This window comes from Agelaius phoeniceus, chromosome 7 (genome assembly GCF_051311805.1).
Source record: "Agelaius phoeniceus isolate bAgePho1 chromosome 7, bAgePho1.hap1, whole genome shotgun sequence".
Lineage (NCBI taxonomy): Eukaryota > Metazoa > Chordata > Aves > Passeriformes > Icteridae > Agelaius > Agelaius phoeniceus.
The window spans coordinates 17,988,735-18,009,224 of record NC_135271.1 but is presented as its reverse complement, the minus strand read 5'-3'; the positions used below and the strand labels follow the sequence as shown (position 1 = coordinate 18,009,224).

The window sequence follows — 20,490 nt, the reverse complement described above, 5'->3', positions numbered from 1 at the left end:
GTTGCTAACTATATTCACAATTAAAGTAGCTTTTCTCCAAGAGTGTTCACAGTAAAGTCTTCAGTTTTAGTCTCTAAACAGTGTATTCAATGCATCCAACTGATGGAAAATGCAGTTTTTGTAGCTGTAAATTAACTCTTGATAACTTGAACAATTTCAGCTATGTACACTTCCCTTTTTGGTATTTCTTTTTCTGCTTAGGGCAAATATGTGCCATTTTTTTCCCCAGGTGTTTTCTTCTCTTTATAACCTCAGAGCTGGACTGATTTTCTATAACCATGATTTTTCCCTGAGTTTTAATCCCCACTCAGGTTCAGAGGAATACAGTAACTTTGTTTTTTCATGGCAACTGGCTTCAGGGTCATGCTGGGCACCAGTGGCCACTGTAAAGATGTTCTGGGTATTGCCTCACTGGTATAGAGGGCAGCAGCAGTATCCAGCATGGCCCAAGGCAGGAGTCATGGAGAAACTAGCCCAAGAGTGGGTATTGGATGGGTAAAGGAGGATCTTGGCATGACAGTTGGGAGGAGCTGAGAATGCTTGATTAAGGAGAGATTTGGGACAGAAGGGTGGCAAGGATTTAGGGCAGGGCAGTATAAGATGTGTTTTACAACCCACCTCAGGAATAAATATTTTTCTTAGTTTTGATGCTGTCTGAAATACTGGAATATTTGACTTTTTGTACCCTCCACTGACAGCTTTTATTATTTTTCTGTTCTTACTCAGGTCTACTCAAGGAAGTAGAATTTTTGTCCAAGGAGAAACTTGAGCTTCAGTGTCAGGCAGAGAAGGACCATTCCAATTTACGCTCTCAGATGAAGGTGTTGGAGGTGGAACTGGAAGAGCAGCTGCAAAGTAACCAAGACCTGGCTACAAAGTTACTGGAGATTACTGAATTAAAACAGCAAATTGAAGTTCTTGAAAAGCAGCTCAAAAACCAGCGGCAGTTCATGGATGTAAGTAAGAAATCACATTTCCGTGGGTTTGGAGGTGATAAATTCTTGTCCTCGTTGGAGACATCAAAGGTGGTTCCCAGAATGGGCTCTATTTTCTGTTTTGGTTCAAATTAAGACCTTGGTGTACTAGTCTCATGGCAAAAAAAAAGTTAAATTTTCAATTCAGTTTTTGTAGTATTGCAGGGTAATTTTTCCTTTTTATTTAATGATCATTGTAGTTTATATGTATGTTGTAGTCAAAAAAGTGCTTTCTCTTTTTTTTATTTCCCTGTCACTGTAGATATGCTTTCAGATTTGCTGCTTAATTAATAATAATTAGTTAATCTTTTTTTCTTCCCCACAAAAACAAACCCCAATTATTCTTGTACTCAAGATTGTAGTGAAATCTTCAAAAATATTTTGGTTCTCTCTGGCTGGGTTTACAGGAACAAGCCATAGAAAGGGAACATGAACGCGATGATTTTCAGCAGGAAATTCAGAAATTGGAAGAACAGTTGAAACTGTCAGCAAAATCACAGACTTCAGGACAGTCCAGAGAGCATAGGGTGAGTAAAATCAGACTTGGTGGCCAACAGAGTTTGTTTATTACAATGAAATAGCAAATGTATGTTCTTGGGGGTCTGGCTCATGGGAGAGTTTTTTTTCCTCTGTTACCCAGAGAGCAGATTTTTCCCCAGCTGATTGAACTCCATTTAGGCAATGAGGGTGCACTTAGATTATTTGTTATGGAGCAGGAAAGAACTGTTGCAGGTGCTTTACAGTCAAGTTTCTGAGTCTGGTTTAAAGGAACCTCTGGGCCTGGTTTAAATGAACCAAGGAGGACAACACTACAGACACTCCACTCGAAAAAGTTCATCTGAGAAATGACTTCTGGGTTTGAAATGGGTTTATTTTTTCCACCTAAACACTTGTAATAGAGATGTCATTTGTCTGCATGCCTCATCCTATTTAAGTTTATAAATGAGTCCTTGTTTACAAAGTTTTGTTTGTTTGATGCTTGGCTTCAAAGATTAACTTTTGCCTTTTTATTTTTCCTTTTTGATTGGTTGTTTTGTTTTTTTTTCACATAAATGAACATTATACAGAACTATGAATTGATTCTACAGGTATGGAAAACAGCATGAATGTCTCTTTAACTTTTCTTTCCTTTTCCTTTCAATCCCTTCTAGATATGCTTTAGCTTTTTCCTTTTCTTGACATGTCAAGGCATGACTTGGAGCTGAGAATACAGGTTTTAGGGTGGCAGAATTCTTGCAGGGAATGAATGACTGCTTTCAATTTCATTTCCTGTACATAGCTACTGAGCTCTCCTGGCTTATTGCTCAGAGGTGTTACAGGCAATTATTCACTGCAGCAGCCTTTTGGTATAAAAGAAGTTGAAGTTTGGAGCCTGAAACAATGATAGTGGAATGGTGATGATAAAACTGTGCCTTCTGTTTGTGGCCTGGCTCTTACCAAAACTTGTAAAGTAGTTAATTTAGTTTCCATCTATTTATGTATAAGTTATGGAATTGTGTACCTCAGTGTTAGAGTTGCACATCCATATCTTCAATATGAATCAATCTCCAGGGAATGAATTTTCCATGCTGGAGGGCATAGCTGAAAAAATGAATGCTGCAGCTTTGCAGCCTCTCTCAGAAAGGATGAAAACTTGGAGAAAACCACACAAGGGTGGTAACTAAGCAAGTGACATTTGTAGGGTAGGGTGAGGTATGTAGGCATTCTGTGCCAGGAAATGTCAGTATTTATTCAGTTGTTGAATACAGCTGTAACATCAGTAGGTGCTTAACTCACTCCAGAGCAGTTCAAGTGACCTCCTGATTTCTGCATGTAGCAGTTATAACAAGTGTCCCCCTCTGGTGTTTACTAGGTACAGGGTGTGTACCTGGTCAAGTGGGATTATTGTGTGAAAAGAGTCCTCACTGGTTATTGGGAGCTGCACTGGGAGAGTGGAGGTTATGTGGAAGGGTTTCTCAGCCACAGGATTGCAGCACCAGCTTTCTAGCAATGTGGTGTTAAAAACATGGGTTTTATGGCTGAAGTGTCATGGTTTTGGGATTCTGATGCCAAAGTTTTGTGGCATTAGAAAGATTAGACTTCAAGGTGATTTTTCTGTACCTAAAAGGCTTTACTGTAAGACCTGTGTTATGATTAGCAGTGGTGAGATGAGAAGGGAGTAAGATACATACACAGTCAAGGAAATGTTAGTGCCTGTAAGCAGCTTGAAAATGTAATCTTGATAACTTTTGGTTTTCTTAAGCAGTCTCCTACACTCTCCCTGATTATTATTTGACTCTGGTTTGCTCAAGCGTGTTTTCCTGCTTTAGTAATATCTGCACAATCCTTTCAAGATGTAAAGATCTATGTTAATGCAAAGAATTTTCATTTCATAATGTTAGTGGGATTTACACCAATTCAGACACTTTTTGATGAACAAAAAATTGATTTTGTAAAATCCCATCTTCCTTGCTCATGGGTATTGACCAAATTATTTCTCCACTCCCACTGCTTTCCTGCCTGAGCTTGCTTTCACTCTGCTAAATGACTTTATCACACCCTGAGATAGTTTGTCTGTCACACCAAAGCTCCTTGCCTTGCCTTCACCTTGATTACTGGGATCAATGAATGACTGTTTTCCTGCAGCTAAAATTCCAAATTTGTATCCTCTTCATATTTAAATTATTTTTGGAAAGCAAAGTACCTGTCCTATGTTGACTCCTGGGAGTCTCTCTGAGTGCAAATTTATCCTTCAGTTCTTGGTATCTTCCTCTAAATTGGAATTCCTTGGAATACTGGAAGAGGGTTCTGAAGTCACAGAAATAAATCCAATGCTATTATTAATAACTCATGTAATCTTGGTGGGTTTTTAATCTGATAACCAACTAACCCCATCACCAAAAGGCTTGAGAGTAAACCTTGATCTAGTACTTTGAGAGAACTGCAGATGTTGAGAGAGTAATCAAACATGTGTCTAAGAGCTGCTGCATTTGGAAAACAAGATTTCAGAAAGCTAACTTTTTCTTACTTTCTATGCATATTTAGTTTTATTTTCACCTGAGATTTTAGCACCACTTTAATCGTAGTAAAACATGCTTCAATGTGAAATGACTCTTGCTTTCATCTGTCAGGAAATCTGTTCATATTGCCTGAATATCTGTATACTGTGATTTCTGTGTAGGTAGAATCTTTGCAAGCAGAAATAAAAGAGAAGATGGATGATTACAATAAACTGTTACTAGAAAAGGAGCGCAAACACCAAGAAATTGCAGCTCGTGATAAAGAGATAGAAAATCTGGTGGCACAGATCCAAGAGCTGAAGCTCAGTGGTGCTGAGGTCTCCAAGACTGTACATAACTTGGAACAACAGCTGCAGAAAATGAAGAAAGTGGAAACTGAACTGAAACAGGTAATTTTGAAATCCTTATTTAAATGGGGTTGGCACTACATGCCAGTGGCTTTATGGGGGCTGTCAGTAGTGTTGGTGATGCTGTCTGGCACCCAGTGCTGAGTTCAACTGGTGTATTAATGGCACATATCACAGCCACAGTTTTAAATAATCTCTGGTTCTACAAAGTAAGTCCATTGTAAAGACTTGCATACCACTTGTAAGTGGTATGTACTTAGATATTACTTGTAAGACTTAAATAAGACTGCAAGTCCTACTATGAAGTCTGCTTTTAACAGTTGTCATGTTTGCTGCTTCAGAGCTGCTCTTGAGCTTGTCTGGCAGCTTCTGAGAAGGTGGTGTTAGTGAATATCAAAACACTGAGGATTTTTAATAATTACCTGTGCTTAAAATCTAATTCTCTTAATCTGTAGCCCTTCTTGCTCTGGGTCTGAAGCCAGATCTGTTTGCCATAGTCCAAAACTTCCAGCATTTTGTTACTACTACAGAGTTAACCACAGCCTAGAGTTAAGAATTGGAATCCATTTAGCAAGTTTGCTGTTGAACAGCAGAGGCAATTACTGTCTTAGGTTTCTTGTCAAGCTTTCCTTTAATGTATTAAGTACAGATATGTATGCTTATTCTTTGGGCAATTGCCAAGTGAACCTTTCCTCCTTGGACTGACCCAGCTCCTGAGAAGGATTGTGAGAGAAGTAGGATGAAATACCAATTTTTTTTTCAATAAAATTAGCTATGGTAGCTTGGCAGATCACAGGCTGGACAAACTTAGTGCTGCTTTGTCACATTCTGACTGAACTTGATGTGTTTGTGAGTAGGTTTTGATCTACCCAGTACTCTTCATTTCTTAAACTGTGTCCATCTATCAAATTTAGTTTGGCACATATATGGTATCATATCCAATTTGGAAATGGCTAGAAGAACAAGATGTTATGTTCTTAGACATATAAAGTGTTGTGTAACTGAGAAAGTGTAATTTGTCACTGAATGCTAAATTTTCTGAAGTTGCTAAACTTGGATTACAAAAAGCAAAGGGGTAAAAACTTAAATGAGCTTAAAAAAGCATTCAGTTGTTTTGAATTCCTGTTTTTTATAGGCCACTGGGATTATGTATTGCTCTTCTTGTACTGAATGTGTCAGGGTCAATCAAGTATTTCAGCAGGATTGTTCTGGTTAAGTAGGTTTGTATATTGACAGCAATTAATTGTAACATGAAAAAAAATCATTTTTCAGGATAAAGAGGCATTGCAACAGCAGCAGTACAATAACCTGATCCAGATCTCTGCCCTGCAGTCTAAGCTGGATGAAGCAAGGCACCGAGTGCCTGTGGATGCCAGCTCTGCCCCAGTGCTGAAGGAGCAGCTACAGGCAGAGCAGGAAGCACTTCAGGCCAAGGAGAGAGAGGTGAGAGCTTTGGGAGACTTCTGCAAACTTCTGGAGTTGCTTTGGCCACAATAAACCTTCCTTTTTCTTGTTGTGTTCTGTGCTCATCTCCCTCCTTGCTGGAAACCATCTTGTGATGATTCTCATCACTTTGAGACTGATGACTATCAGTTCTGAACTGATTTTCCTTTCCTTCCAAAGTTGAAATAGGCAGATAAGTTTTTGAAGTGAGAGATAATTATTAATATAATTTTTATATATTTTTATATTATATCATTTTATTTTAGATAATGATTATATATTATTACACCATAACGGTGTCATTTAACCTGTTTTGAGAGAATGTTTGTGGTGAATTTTTGTGTCAAGCTAAGAAGAAACAGAGAAAATTGCTCACAATATCTGGAACTCTTATTGGATTTACAGTGTAAATGTATACACAGTCCCACTGTATTTTTATATTATTATAATATCTGTGATGGTTAAGGATGTGTAAAAAAGAAAAACAGGAGTGAGCCTTCAGCACCATTCTTTCAAGAGCAGAACAAGATAATAAACATTAATTTCTTCAAGATGGGATTTCCATTTCTCTTATCAAGTCTGATTTCAACAATCATAGTTCCCAAAGCCACTATACTTGCTAGCCATGAATACAAGAGATGTTGAAAACAGTGGATGGCAACATCACACTGCAGAGAAAAGTGTGGTTATTGCATCATCTCTTTGTCTGTGTTATTGGGATTAGCACTGCAAGGCTCATTTCTGGCTTCTGGGAGGACAAGGATGGTGTTTATATTGACTGCTTGTGTTGGTTGCACATCAAATGCTAATTTGTCTCACATTGTTACATCCAATGACACCAAAGCCTTGATTGCTCTCAGTACAGATTAATGGATCTTTTGTGAGCAGGTTCTTTCTTTTTTAAAAAAAAAATAATGCAGAAACCCACCTTTGCAGTACTTGGGTTTTACAGATGAGAAGCTGGATCATAAGCTTCTTACTCTTTTTATATTTATTTATTTATATTTGATTATTGTAAGCTGATTAGAGTTTAAATCACTGAATTTGCTGATGTTGCTTTTTGTCATTAAATAATACAATGAATGAAGTTTTGTCTTAGAGGACTTAATTGAAACAGCTATGCATTTTTTCTCTTTTTTTTAGATTGCAAGTTTGCTAGACCAAGTGGAACAATATAAAGATAACTTGAGCAAGAAAGATGAGGAGATATTGCAGCTGAACTTGCAGTTAGAGATACAAAAAAATTTGAGTACTTCCAACATCATCCAGCTTCAGGCAGAGAATGCACACTTGCAGGTAGGTTCCTCTAGCTTTAGTGCACTGCCTAAAATGTCAGAGACATGCTTGCTTGAGTGCTGAGGTCTTCATCTCATGATGTTGTAAACAGATTTTGGGTTGTTTCTCTTGCCATCAGAATGTTGCATTACCTTTACAAGACTAATGCTGGGTATCATAGAACCGAAGCCTGCCAGTATTCTAAATTCATGCTTGGAGCATTATATTCTGCAGTGATTTGATTTAAATCAAAAGCTGAGGTTATTTTCTGGGTTGGGGCAGTCTAACACAGTGATGTGAAGCTGTAGAAGAAGCTGTAGTTGTGTTCCTGAGCTCTTCACCGTATAGTAAGTAAGAGGATGTTTAAGTAAAGTCCTCCTTTCTAATGAGATTTGTTTTCTCTGGTCAGGAGGATCTAACAAAACTTCATGTGAAGCAAAGCCAGGACCTGGGTATTGGTGATTCCTCAGCTTTGTCATTCCCACAAGCACTGCTTGAAGAAAAGAATCAAGAAATTGATCACTTGAATGAGCAGATAAAGAGACTTCAGCATGAGCTGCAGAATGCTCTGGACAATAAAGTAAGAGTGCTTACTATATGTTCATTGCTTGATTTTGGGGGGAAGCAAGGTGTGCAGATTCTTACTGTAAATTACATCTGTTTGATAATTCTTTTAGGTAGGTAGAGATGATTTTGAGAATTTACCAGCTGAAATGTGTGCTTGTTCTTGCTGTTAAATGTGTGATTTAATGCCTGTGTGACTCAGAAGAGAAATAGAAACTCGGTGTGCAATAATAATTGCCTACATACAGTAATATTCAGTCCTTTTCCTTTTGCTTAGGTTGCAGAAGACCAAAAACCTGAAATTGAGGAGCTCAGGTCACTGGTTGAGCACCTTCGCCTTGACCAGGAGAGGCTGCGCAAGGACAAGGATGAAGAGGTGGAGCAACTCCATGGAGTCATTGAGAAGCTTCAAAAAGAGCTGGCACAATTTGGACCAGTATGTCATGAAGACAGTGACAACCCAGTTTATTTCTATGAAGATGCCTTGGAAAAGTCAGTGGAAAACCTTCAGAGTGAGCTGAGGAAAGGACTGGTAGCTTGCCAAGGTGATGCTGATGCAAACAGAAGAAACTCATTGGTACACTCCAAAGTGAGACAACTTCAGGAGGAACTGGAGCTTGTCTCAGCTTCTAAAGAAGCTCTGCAGCAGCAGCTGGAAAAAAAGGAATTGCAGCTCAAAACAGAAGTGGAAATTTTGGAGAAAAAATGCCAGCAGTTGAGAGAGTCATCAGAGCAGTCTGTTGCAGAGCTCACCTCCCTGAGAATCCAGCACCAGGCTCTTCAGGAAGAATACAGGGATTCCCAGACTCTGCTGTCTCAGAGAGAGGCTGAGACAAAGATGGCTACATCTCGAGTTCAGGAGCTTGAAGATAAGGTGAAAGAAAGGGAAGCAAATATTCTAGAGAAAGAGATGCAAATTAAGACAATGGCTGATCAAAGAGAAGCTGACACAACTGAGCTGCAGTACTTAACAGAAAAAGCAGCAGAGCTCCAAACAGAGCTGGAAAAGAGAGGTGCAAGTCAGGCACAAGATGTTTACAGCCTTCAATTAGAAGTTTCTAGACTTGATTTCCAGGTGCAAGCACTGAATCAGAAAGAAGTAGCTTACCTGAGAGAAATCAAGGAACTGCAGGGGGGCACTGCAAAACTGCAAGGTGAAATCAAGGCATATAGGAAAGAGCTTGAAGCCCTACGATTGGAAAGAGCTGAAATTCTTTCACAGCTGAAGTCTTGCAAGCAAGTAGGTCATGAAGACACTCAACTTCTCAAGCCATTCTGCCAGAGCAAAAGAAAAGATGTAGCCCTTAAAAATGGAGTGCAGGAATTAGAAGCAAATACTGATCAGTCTTTTGGAGTATTGGCTTCCCCTATTGCTAGACAGGTACATGATTTGATTTTTAATAGTATTATTTGTTGTGGAGATGGGTTTTTTTAGTAATACATTAATAGATTAAATAAATTTTCCCCATCTGACTCTGTTTTGCCTGCAAGAGTAGTTAGTAGGTGATATCCCTTCTTTCTTTCCACCTGTGAGTTCTTTGCAGCTTATTCTTTCCTCCTGATCTCTTGAGGATGGAGAGTGAGAAGATGGGCATCTGCAAGCCAAGCAATGAGCCCACCATGAGCTACCAAGACTGATTGCAATTCTTCATGGAATGGAGAACTGCTTGACATTTCATCATCTCTCCTTTCAGAAATTCTTATTTACTGTGACTCTTGCTTGTAATTATTCTGAATCTTCTCTAGAACCGTTTGCTCCAAGTAACATAATCTTCTGAAATTCTCATTAAATCACTCCATTTTAGAAAGCAGTAGCACCCTTTTTTCAGAGAGCTGTAGAAATCTGTCATACACCAAGTTACTGTCTTTAAAGCCTGGCTTACAGAGGTAATAAGTGCTAGTTAAGAGGGTTTATGTGAAGAGTTGGAGTATACAGGAAAGGAAAAACATCCAGTGTCAGGCTTAAGTGGATTTTCAGGGCCATGATTGGCAGTATGTTATAATAATCATCCAAGGTAGATGAATTATTTCAAGAAATGATAGGGTAATTGCTGTGTATAATGACATGTTTATTTTTAAAGCAGAAATGAAGAGTGCAGCTATGCAAAACATGCGATCATTCCTGGTTTTTGTATTTTTATTTGCCTGCAAGTTCAAGTTTGGAGCAGTGCCATCAGTGCCTGGGTGACTCTGTGCATTTCAGGGTCTGCCCCAGAAATCTCTCAGGAAAAGGAAATAGCTGGGAAAAGTGTTAAATGGCCCCTGCAGACTGATGCACTTCAGACCATGGGATGTCTGTACAAGGCAGCAGACTTCCAGTCCTGTGGCTACTGGACCATGTTGTTAACACAGGCAGGGATTGCCAGATCCCTGTTGAAATAACAGAATTAATCCAGGATCCAGTGAAGAGAGAATTGGTAACATTTTGAAGGATATCAGGGAATGCTGGCATGCTGGGGGCAGTTAAATTATTTTAAAAAACACTTTTCAAGTAGAAATTCAGACTCTGAAAGGTTTAAATTGATGTTTGTGTCAGTAGATGTGTTTTATTTCCATGTTTAAGTGGAAGTTTTTAAGTAGGCTGTGGAGGGATAGTTATCAAAATTGGAGAATATGTGGAATCAAAGTAAATAAACTACCATGTTTTCACACATTCATTACAATAGATTTTTTTTCCTATGGATCTAGCTCATCCAGGTATTAGAAAAAGTATAATGCAGTGTTCTTAAAGGAGCAAAGAATCTCTCCTACATTTATGCTTGGATTCCAAAGTGGAAACAATGTGAAAAGTAAGAAATGTATTGAAATGAAAGCTGGAGGAGCAGCAAAATGTGTAAAGTCCTGACACTGGCACTGGGCTTAAAACAGATGATTAAGAGGGATGATTAACACAAAAGCATTAAAGTAATGGTCTAAAATGAGAGGGATAACAATTATTCACTGTATCTGACAAACTAACAGGTATGGAGGATGAAATGACATTTCCATGTTGACAGGTTTAAAATAAACTATCTTCTCAAATAGTGCATTATTTTCACTCAGTCACAGAATCAAAGGTGAAAAGAGTAATTTTACCTTGACATTACTTAAAGTGATTGAAGGAAAAATCAACCAATTCTAAAAGGTCTTTAAGTGCGTGTTTCTCAGTTTGTAAAATCATACTCAAATTCCATTAAAGAATTAATGTGTTATTTCATTACAGGAAAAAGATGAAGTTGTGGTTGACTTGACAATTCACAATAAAAATCAAAAAACACAGATGAAGCAATCACAAGAAAATATCTTGTGCCAGGAGTTGGACGTGATCCACAGCTCTGAAGGGGATCCAGATTTGAAAAAGCATTGCCAGCAAATGTTGGAAATTCATCAAACTCCTGATTCACCAAAGCACAATTTGAGCATAGACAAAGAGACTCCAAAAGATTACCAGAATTTAATTGCAAGTATGTCTTCATGGGGCTCGCCTGAGATCATGAGAAAGCAAGACATGAGCATGGAACTTCAGCCAGGGCTTCACCTGACCCCCTTCTCAGAAGCTGAAAACACAGATTTTCAAATTGTGCACTCAAGGTCATCCTTGCAAGGAGAGAATTCCATATCCCTGGGATATTCTAACCTAGATGAAAATGTCAGTGGGGATGCAGCAATGGGAATAGGTAGAAAATCTCCAGCTTTTTCTGAAAGTACCTACTCTGTTGATGATGATGAAGATGTGGAGAAGAAGCTTCTGGTAAGTGCTATTTCATGTCTGATTTAATTCTTGTTAAACAAGACTGCTCAGCCCTGTCCCCCTGGGATCATTGAGAGGCCATGGGCTCCAGGTAGTAGAAAGCTACACACTGCTGGGAGTTGGTGCATTGAAGCTCTGGACATACAATTGTTAGTTCTTCTCTTGCTGTGATAAAAAGTGATAAATTTCTGATACCACCTCTTGTGCCAGTAGTTGAGCTAAACATGTAAATCCTTTGCTACCTCAGTACTCAGTGAACTCTAACAGTTCCCCACTTCTTCAACAATCTGTTATTGAGTGTTCAAAGAGACTCTTTCAAAACTGGATTGGAGGCTTTAATGGCAGTATTTTATAGATTGTATACATATATTTATATATATTGTCTGTATTCTGTAATTTCACAGGAAGATCAAGTTTGTACTTAAGAAAATTTCTCTTCGGCTGTGTTTTGTTGTGCCTTGCTTTGATGGCTAATTAAATATAAATACATGTATCTTAAAACTACTGAAAGAGGAAAAAAATTAGATGGAATGGTTTCCAGGGAGCACCAATGTTGCAATCATTCATGGTATTTGCCATCTCTAACACTTGGATCAAGTAGGCATTTGCTAAAATCTGCGCTAGTAAAAAAGCTGTCATAAATGCTGAAACCAACCCCTACTTTCAGAAAACCAAAGTAACATGAAAACTTTCTTCTCAAGCAGATGAGAGAAGCTGATAATCTGACTTTAACCCCTTCTGATTTACAAGATGATGAAAGATCAAGAGCATCTGCCATGAGCGATGGATGTGGCAGCAGTAAGTTGAACTTGGACCCTTTTAGACCTTTTGTAGATCCTTTTACCTTTTGTTAACTTCAATATTAAAACATGTTTTTCCTTTCTCCCATTTTCTTTTACTGTGGGTCTTTTCTTGGAAAGCTGTGCCTTAGGCAGGTGGGTCTTTGTTAAGAAACACACACATACACATATATACATATATATATATATATATAAATGTATATTGTGCCTGCTTTTACCTTTTCTTCTACATACAGGACAGAGGCATGGGGTTTGAGTCCTGACTTAAGTACTTGACTTCTCTGGTTCTAAAGGCAACTTAATGATTTTTAACTTGTTTAATTTAATTGAGATCTCAACCAACCAATTCCATCTGACCCCGCATTCGTACGAGCAGAAGAACTCGTGGTTATTTTGCAAGTGGTTTTTGTAGTTTCAAGTTCTTTCCATGTTTATAACACTTTGTGGGAATGGGGGTTGTCTCTTCTTTCAGATACCAGCTCAAATTTGGCAGCCAATCTAAAGCAGGAGCTACAAACATCAGATCACCTAGATGCCAATGTCATGGCTTACCTGCGATACCGAGGGATAATTCCAGATATTATGGAATCCATGAAAGAAAAGGAAATACTTTCACCACAGATGAAGGTAATGTATGATTCATTTGAGCATACCAGCAAATAAAACTGGACAGCAAAAAGGAACTAGTAATATAAAATAGCTGCTACACTTAGACTGTAAAGTGTTCTGTAATGGTTTCAGCTGCTGATGATGGTTCTTGTCCTTGCATCTCTGGTGACAACCTTACTGACATTTGCTTGTACTTGCTAGAATTGAACTAGTTTTGCTGTGACAGCACTGGTGCTGTTTCAGGATGTGGGGGTACAAGGACTGCTTATTCTGCTTTGGGGGTTTGCCTTGGAGGCTTCACAGAAAGTTGTTTCAGAAGCAACCACAGCTGGCTGATCTCATGCTCCTCTGCCTGTTCTTGTCATCCTGATGTGATGGAGGGCTGTGGGAACACCAGTGCAGGGATAGGTCAGAGCCAGTTCAAGCAACATGAGGAATATGCAGAAGACTGAGCAGTGAGTGCTCACTCTAGTCAGTAATTCAAAGCTCAAGTATATGCCTAGAACTCTTTGCTTTGCTGAGCAAGCTCTCAGCCATTTCAAAAATTCCACCTACAGAAAGGGAGAAATTCTCATCTGTGAGAGAATATACAGTAGGTTACAGTGAGTTCTCAAGTAATAAGAAACCAGAACCAATACCTTTCCTAGAAAGTGAATCCTGCCTCCTAATATGCTTAGCAGGTTCCTTCAGCTTGCCCAGCAAATTGGAGGAAGGTAAACCTGAATTCAAACTCACTCAAGTTACCTGGCACAGGTAACTCACAAGATGAAAGAGGCTGGGCCTTTATGGCTGCTCAAGTCAGAACAAAGATCCTTTGCCCATCCATCTGCCCTTAATAAGACACATGATGCTCTAGGGTTGGAGGAGGAAGAACACATGGAATAACTGATGTGATCCAGGAAAAGCCAAACATGCAAAGCTGATGAAACCATCTGCTGGCACGAGAACCAGTGCTACCAGAAAAGCACATCAGGTGGTAGTAACTGGAGATTCCTTACTGAGAGGCACTGAAGCAGCCTCCTGCCATCCAGATGCTTTCTCTAGAGAAGCTTGTTGCTTACCTGCAGCTTGTATTTGTGGTGTCATTGAGGCTGCCAAGCTGAGTGAGCCCTGCAGTTATCACCTGGGTAGGGTCTTACAACACTGCAACAGGGCAGTCCCAAGGTTTGGGACCATGGGTGATATTCTCTCTATCCTCCCAGTCACAAGAAGGGGACCAGGATAGAATCCCTGGCTGTGCAACTGGTGCAATACTCAAGGTTTTCATTTCTATTATCATGAATTTACTTTTGAGAAGCCAGAAATGTTGGGAGCTCATGGAATTTACCCAAGTGAGACAAGATGTCTCCACCAATAACATGGCCAAACCTTTAAGGAAAGCTTTAAATTAGATGAGGAAGGGACTGGAGGAATGAAGTCCCTCCTATTGTAAGAAAAAGATCAGATTCAGGAATCTGGACATAGGTCCAGGGTCCATGGGACCCAAAGATATGAATCCCAGGGTCCTGAGGAAATTTTGCAGTTGCAATTGCCAAGCCACTCTCCATTGTTTCTGAAGAGTCACAGCAGTCAGATCAAGTCCCCAGTGACTGGAGAAAAGGAAATCATAGCAGCCTCTTTTTAAAAAGCTTCATAGCAAGCACCCTGGAAACTACTGATGGTTCAGCCTCACCTCACTGCCCAGTAAGATCATGAAATGGATTGGACATAAGTACAGAACTTGTTGTGATGACACACTGGCACAGAGAGGTGGTGTATCTCTAGAAGTCCATCCCAGAACCCATTCAAAATGAGATTGGATGGGGCTTTGTGCAACCTGAAATAATAGAAGATGTTCCCCATGCCTGTCACAGCAGAGCTGGGCTAGATATATGGTCTTGAAAGGTCCCTTGCAACTGAAAACCATTCAGTGAACTGTGATTCTGTGTCTAAATATTCTGTGTCAGAGACTTCATGCAAGAGGTGAATTTTATTTTACCCTAAGAAACAGGTTGTTTGGTTGGGTTTTTTTGTTTCTTCCGTGGTGCATCAATCTAGGCATTGCTGTCTGTAAGATCTGAGTGCATATTCCAGTACTGAATGTTTAGTTCAAGCACTTTACTGTGCTTTTGATGTTAATGTTTACTAAAGGTTTTCATTGATTATTCAAGTAATCACTATTTGGATTCCCGTGACAGAAAAGCAACTTAAGTTTGTTTAAAAGTAATTTAAAAGCTGTGCAAGGAAAGAATATAAAGAGTTAAATAAAAGTACTCTGTGTTGTTTTTCAAGTGCATAGCAATGAGGAACAGCTCCACATGGAGGCTGGGATATTTCTGATGTGTGTAAGAAAAGGATTTAAATCTCCAGTGACCTTCCTTGAGAAGAGGCCAAGAAACATCTGTGCATGATGTAATAGTTTGTGAACAGAGAATTTATTTAAAATACATTATTTGGCCTGACAGTGTCAGAGGAAACCATTTCCACTGTGTAAATTATTAGAACTGGTTATTTTGGGAGTTGATATTTGTACATAATTTGCTAAATTAAGCCAAGGTTGTCTAAATACATAATTCAGTTTTCTGGCATCACTGGGGTTTAGTAAGATTGCTTCAGACTTGATAGAGTTTAATTTATTCCCAGGAAAGTTAGCTGAATGGTTCAGAAACAAAGGTGAAGTACAGCCCTTTGGCATAAATAATAATTTATGCTTAATTGCATCTTAGTGTGTTGATACAGACACCTTATATTTGTTGTCTAGCACTATCCCATCCTCATCTTACACTGCCAGGATGCTGATGCCTGTTTCCTAATATTATCTTTATTTTTTTTTTTTGCTTCTCAGACTGTGCTGAAGATGGTGTATGAGGAGAGCCGCAAAATCTTGGCTTTGTCAGAGCATCCCTTGGCTTTGAGGGAGCTGAAGAACATCCCTCAGACCCAAGTGGCAATGGAGGGCTGGCAGAAGGAGGGATTATCCCTGCTGGATGCTATCCAGTCACTGAAGGATTACCTCAGCAAGGTGGCAGACAGAGGAGACAAGGTATGGCTATAAAATACCCTTTACAGCAAGGGAACCAGGTTGTGTGTATATATATATATATATATATATATATATAAATGTTTGTTATATAAATAATGTTTTGAGACATGTCTGTGTGTATATTTATGTTTAAGGAGTAAGGGACAGTACTCTTTAAACACTTATAAAAATGCTTAAATTAACAGATGTACTCTTATACTATGAAAGATGCTGGGTTAGAGGTTGAGAGAGATGCCATTAAAACAAAAAATATTTTAACAGGAAACATCAGGTGTTGCTGTGGACTGGAGAGGAGAACTCCTGCAAGCAGTACAGAGTGTGTTTGAGAAGGAGAGAAATGTGCTACAAATTGACTTGAAGTCTCACTTCTCCAATCCTGCATCTGGTGACACAAGTTCATTAGAGAAAAAGCTGGAGTATATAATCAAACAACAAGTATGAAAAGCTCTTTAAGTCTGCTGCTCATAAGTCCCTTTTTATTCTCTTTTATTTTTTTTTCAGTTTTATTGCTTCTGTTGTTAAGTCTTGTGTATTATTACATTATTATCTTGTATGTCTTGTATAATGCAGATGGTGTGGGATCAGTAGCTGAGTTTCTGTTGTGGTAGCATTTTTCTTGAATTTTTTCCATAGTGTTACAAATCCTATTGATTATTTTAGCTGGCATTAAGGAACACTGTGATAGTGAATAGGAAATACTTGGTTGAATTCTTTCCTCCTTCCCATTTATCTAGTACTTCACAGATCTCTCTTGTAAAGGATATATATTGAACTAACTCTGAATCTGGGGGCTTTTTGCCAATAATATTTAGTTTTTAGGTTGTAGTAATTGTTATGTATAAGCTCAACAAGGCAAGTGAAATGGGGTTTTTTCTTTTTTTACATCATGTTAACATTTTGCATTAATGTGAAGCACAAACTTAGTCATTGGAGTGCTTCAGTACCAAACTTGTAGTGCAGGAGTTTCCTTAGTATTTATCCTTGCAGAAGATATGGAAATAGCCTTGTAGTTTGAATAGGCCTTGCTTTGTTCCAGGAGGAGCAGAGGCAGCTGGTTGTGGAGCACCTCTTCTCCTCAGACAGGAACAGCCTGCTCTCAGAAATCCAGGAGCTGCGGGCTCAGCTCCGCATGACGCACCTGCAGAACCAGGAGAGGCTCCAGCAGCTGCAGGAAAGCCTCACCAAGGCTGAAGATCATGGGAACAAACAGGAGCACCAGCTCCGGAGGAAAGGTAATTCTTACTGGCTTTGTCAGCTCTTTCTGCCTTCTGCATCAGTTCCTTTTTGCCACAAAGGTCAAAGGCAAAAAAAAAAAAAAAGGTGTCTTGCAATTAGCAGGTGCTGTACAATTCCTCAGTTTTACTGAATGCACTCAGGCTGCCTATGATGAGAGCAGTTCTTTCTCATATAAGTAGTTAAGATAAATCTGGGAGAAGCAAAGAGAAGCTGTGAAATAACCCAAAGCAATGGAACTGAAGCAGTAAATACACGGTGAAAACTCAGCAAGGACAGTAAACCCCCTGCTTGTTTGCAGGGAATAGTTTATCTTAGGTTTGCTAGCTTACAATCAAAGAATCATTTAGGTTGGATAAGACCTTTAACACTGTGGAGTCTCACCATAAACAGTGCCAAGGCCACTGCTAAACCATGTTCCTGACTAAATAAGCAAGCCTTGGTTTTCACAGCAGGTTCCCTTTATGTAATAAGGAAACAAGTGCAAGTGATCTTGGTCAAAAATAAACACTGCTTTTTCCTTCTTTTTGGTTTTCCATCACTATCATTCAGGATTCAGCCATTTAATAGCACATGCACTAGTCCAATAGAGGAAAGTTTTCTGGACATCCAGAAATAAATTGCTAATTTTATTTACATAATGCTGTAGACATAGGTACATGAATTATTTTTAAGTACTTAGCAAACAGGAACCTCCAAATTTAGGGAGAGTTGTTTCACTTAACTCACCTGTACAGAGCTGGCAAAACAGGTTCTATATAGTGATTCCTGTCATAAGGAATGTAAGGAAACTTATCCATATGTAAGTGGATTCATTTTTTTAATGAGTTTTAAAACCCATTCATGATATTACAAAATATCACAGTGATAGAATCACATTGTTTATACATGTTTTTGCTGATTCCTCTTATGTTTGAAAAGAGATTAATTCTTCAGACAAGAACACTTCAGTACAGCTGACTATTTTTCCTAATTTAAATTACTTTAAGTGATATTATATTGTCAAGATCTCTGTAATACAAATAACTGTAACAGTGTTTTCTTATCCTAGTTGAATTATTGGAATATAAACTTCAGCAGGAAAAATCTATTGTAAGTGACTTGCACAGCACTCTCTCTGAGGAGCAGAAAAGATCCTCTGAAACATGTGATCTCCTGAATCAAGAAAAAGCATCCCTGAAATCAGAGCTTTCTGGAAGCAAGCAAGAGAATGAAAGGTTGCAGAAATCCCTGGAAGAGCTTCAGAGGGAAATAAATCATTTACGGTGAGAAGTAGATTTATTCATTTACTTGATTATTAGCAGGTAAAGCTCTGGAAGAGCTTTATACTAGTTGCATCCATGAAGCACTTGGAAACACAGTGAGGAAAAACAGGGTCTCTCACTTTGAAGGGTTATGTTTTCTTTACTAAATTCTGTCCTCTTGGGTATGTTCCTTTCCCACTCCCTTCTTAGTGTGTGCCAATACTTTGCTTTCCTCTCACAGGACAACAGCTATGCTCTGCCAGAATAAATAACCTATCTCTTCATTGTTACTGAATCGAGCAATTCTAGCTTGGCTTGCAGGGAGGTAAATGTTTTCAGCTGCTAACTAGCTGTGACTTGAAAACTGACCCTCTTTAGAAAGACGAGAGACCGCTTTAAAGAAACAAAAATCATAGATAGGGAAACCAACCCAAAATGTCTTGCTTGTGATTCTGCTGAAGGATGTTGTGTTCTGAACATAGAAATGTCGTTTTGAACTTTGCAGTGTTGAATTGGAAAAAAAAGAAAAGGACTTGGCAGCTGCACTTGAAGGCTTGCAGGCTGAGCAGCTGAAGGGCTCTGAGCTGCGAGGTTGGTTTGAGGAACAGCAGCGTCAGCAGAGGAAGGCAGAGGATGAAAAGACAAAGGCCATGGAGGTAACGCCCAGCTCCCCTGGGGCATGACGTTAACTAGCAAGTTATTTGTGCAGTCTTCTTCACCTCCTCTGTTCTTTGTTTAAGAACTGCTAAAACCCCCAAACCTTTTCTGCATGTGCACAGCGTCTTTTTTCACCCAGTTAAAGCTCTCAGTTACTTTCATTAATTGCACGTGCAGAAATAAGCCAAGGTTGAATGCAGTGTTGGGTTTTTTTCTCCACATATTTTTAATGGTTTTTGCTTTCCCATTTTCCCCTGTTGTGTACTGCCCCTTGCTGAGTAGGGACAGCCAGATCCTGCAGCTGTGTAACTGCACCCTTAATTCCAGAGCAAACTTAGCATGAGGGTGTGAGATGGATGATATCTGAGATTATAAAGAAAACCACCCAATGATAAATAGGTTTGGCAGAGAGTAAGTGGAGCCTTTTCAATATAAAATGTATTTTTGGAGGTTGACCAAAGTTGTTCTGTTCCCTTCTAAATTGAAGAGAAAACAAGTGAACAACTTTCTCTCCAAGACCGTAATAGCAATGACTCAGTGCTTGTAAAAGGCCTCCAGTAAATGGAAAAGGAGGAAGATTTAACATAAACCATTTCTTGAACCCCAAAACTAAATTATCTCAAACAACTCTAAACAATCCTTCAATTCCATAAGTGAGGAAACACAATTCTGACTATTTCCATGTAGTCTGGCTTCTCCTGTCACCTTCCTGGTAGTTGTTTCAGTTTGAGAGTGATTTTTGCTGGGATATATGTTAGTGCTGCGTGGTTAGGAAATGTTGCTACCATCTTCCTCCTTTTCAGAAACCTCCTCATGCAGGGAGGACAGAGTAGCCAGGGCCAGGAGAAAAGGGCTTTGCCCCAGGGGTACCTGTTGGACAGATTAGTCTAGCATTCACATATCTTTTTTGAAGCCCCATTATGGAAAGCTTCTGCCTTTTAGCATCTGACTTGGCTTTCTAGGAGATAACATATGGTGCTGGCTATGTGGAGGGCAGGGTGGACCTCCCTACTAGGACAGCAGTGCCAGCTCTGGCTGTCTGCAGTGCCCTACACTGCCCCTTCAGTCCCTGCCTTTCCTTCTGAAGAGACTGGCTCCCAGAATGGACCCTAGGGATGGATTTCAAAGGGAAAGAGGGTAGATTTAGATTAGATATAAGGAAGAAATAGAGATGAGACTAGATATAAGGAAGAAATTCTTTGCTGTGAGAGTGATGAGGCCCTGGCACCCAGATTACCCAGCGCAGCTGTGGTTGGCCCATCCCTGGAAGTATGCCCAGGCCAGGGCTTGGAGCAACCTGGGACAGTGGAAGGTGTCCCTTCCTATGGCAGGGGGTGGGAATGAGATGAGATTTCATGTCCTTTCCAACCCAGACCATTCTGTGATAATTTTTTTCAGTCTCTACTCTGTGCTTTGAAGAGATGGAGTTCTGAAGCTTTATATCTACTCTTACTGCTTAGATTTTTCTTCTTAAAACAACAGGGTTATTGCTGTTGCAGATGTTACTTATTAATGGGACTGAGTGATGTAAAAAGTAGTGAATTCTCAATGAGGGTCTTAGTAGCTGAAGAAGAAATAATGTACTGGCACGTG

General features: G+C 39.3%; 1 protein-coding gene across 8 annotated transcripts in view; it reads left to right on the top strand.

Moving 5' to 3' along the window:
* PCNT (pericentrin) overlaps positions 1 to 20,490 on the top strand; it is a 70,373-nt gene that overhangs the window by 39,964 nt on the left and 9,919 nt on the right. For 4 of the 8 annotated variants that reach the window (XM_077181111.1, XM_077181116.1, XM_077181115.1 and 1 more), the window contains 16 exons: positions 727 to 956; positions 1,382 to 1,501; positions 2,042 to 2,062; positions 4,135 to 4,362; positions 5,593 to 5,763; positions 6,907 to 7,059; positions 7,448 to 7,618; positions 7,880 to 8,983; positions 10,805 to 11,332; positions 12,034 to 12,130; positions 12,605 to 12,759; positions 15,566 to 15,763; positions 16,025 to 16,198; positions 16,800 to 16,995; positions 18,048 to 18,261; positions 18,746 to 18,896. In XM_077181111.1, coding sequence (XP_077037226.1) covers positions 727 to 956; positions 1,382 to 1,501; positions 2,042 to 2,062; positions 4,135 to 4,362; positions 5,593 to 5,763; positions 6,907 to 7,059; positions 7,448 to 7,618; positions 7,880 to 8,983; positions 10,805 to 11,332; positions 12,034 to 12,130; positions 12,605 to 12,759; positions 15,566 to 15,763; positions 16,025 to 16,198; positions 16,800 to 16,995; positions 18,048 to 18,261; positions 18,746 to 18,896 — 3,911 coding nt within the window. The remainder of the gene's footprint in view (positions 1 to 726; positions 957 to 1,381; positions 1,502 to 2,041; positions 2,063 to 4,134; positions 4,363 to 5,592; positions 5,764 to 6,906; positions 7,060 to 7,447; positions 7,619 to 7,879; positions 8,984 to 10,804; positions 11,333 to 12,033; positions 12,131 to 12,604; positions 12,760 to 15,565; positions 15,764 to 16,024; positions 16,199 to 16,799; positions 16,996 to 18,047; positions 18,262 to 18,745; positions 18,897 to 20,490) is intronic. The other 4 variants (XM_077181113.1, XM_054636651.2, XM_077181117.1 and 1 more) reach the window with 3 other exon arrangements.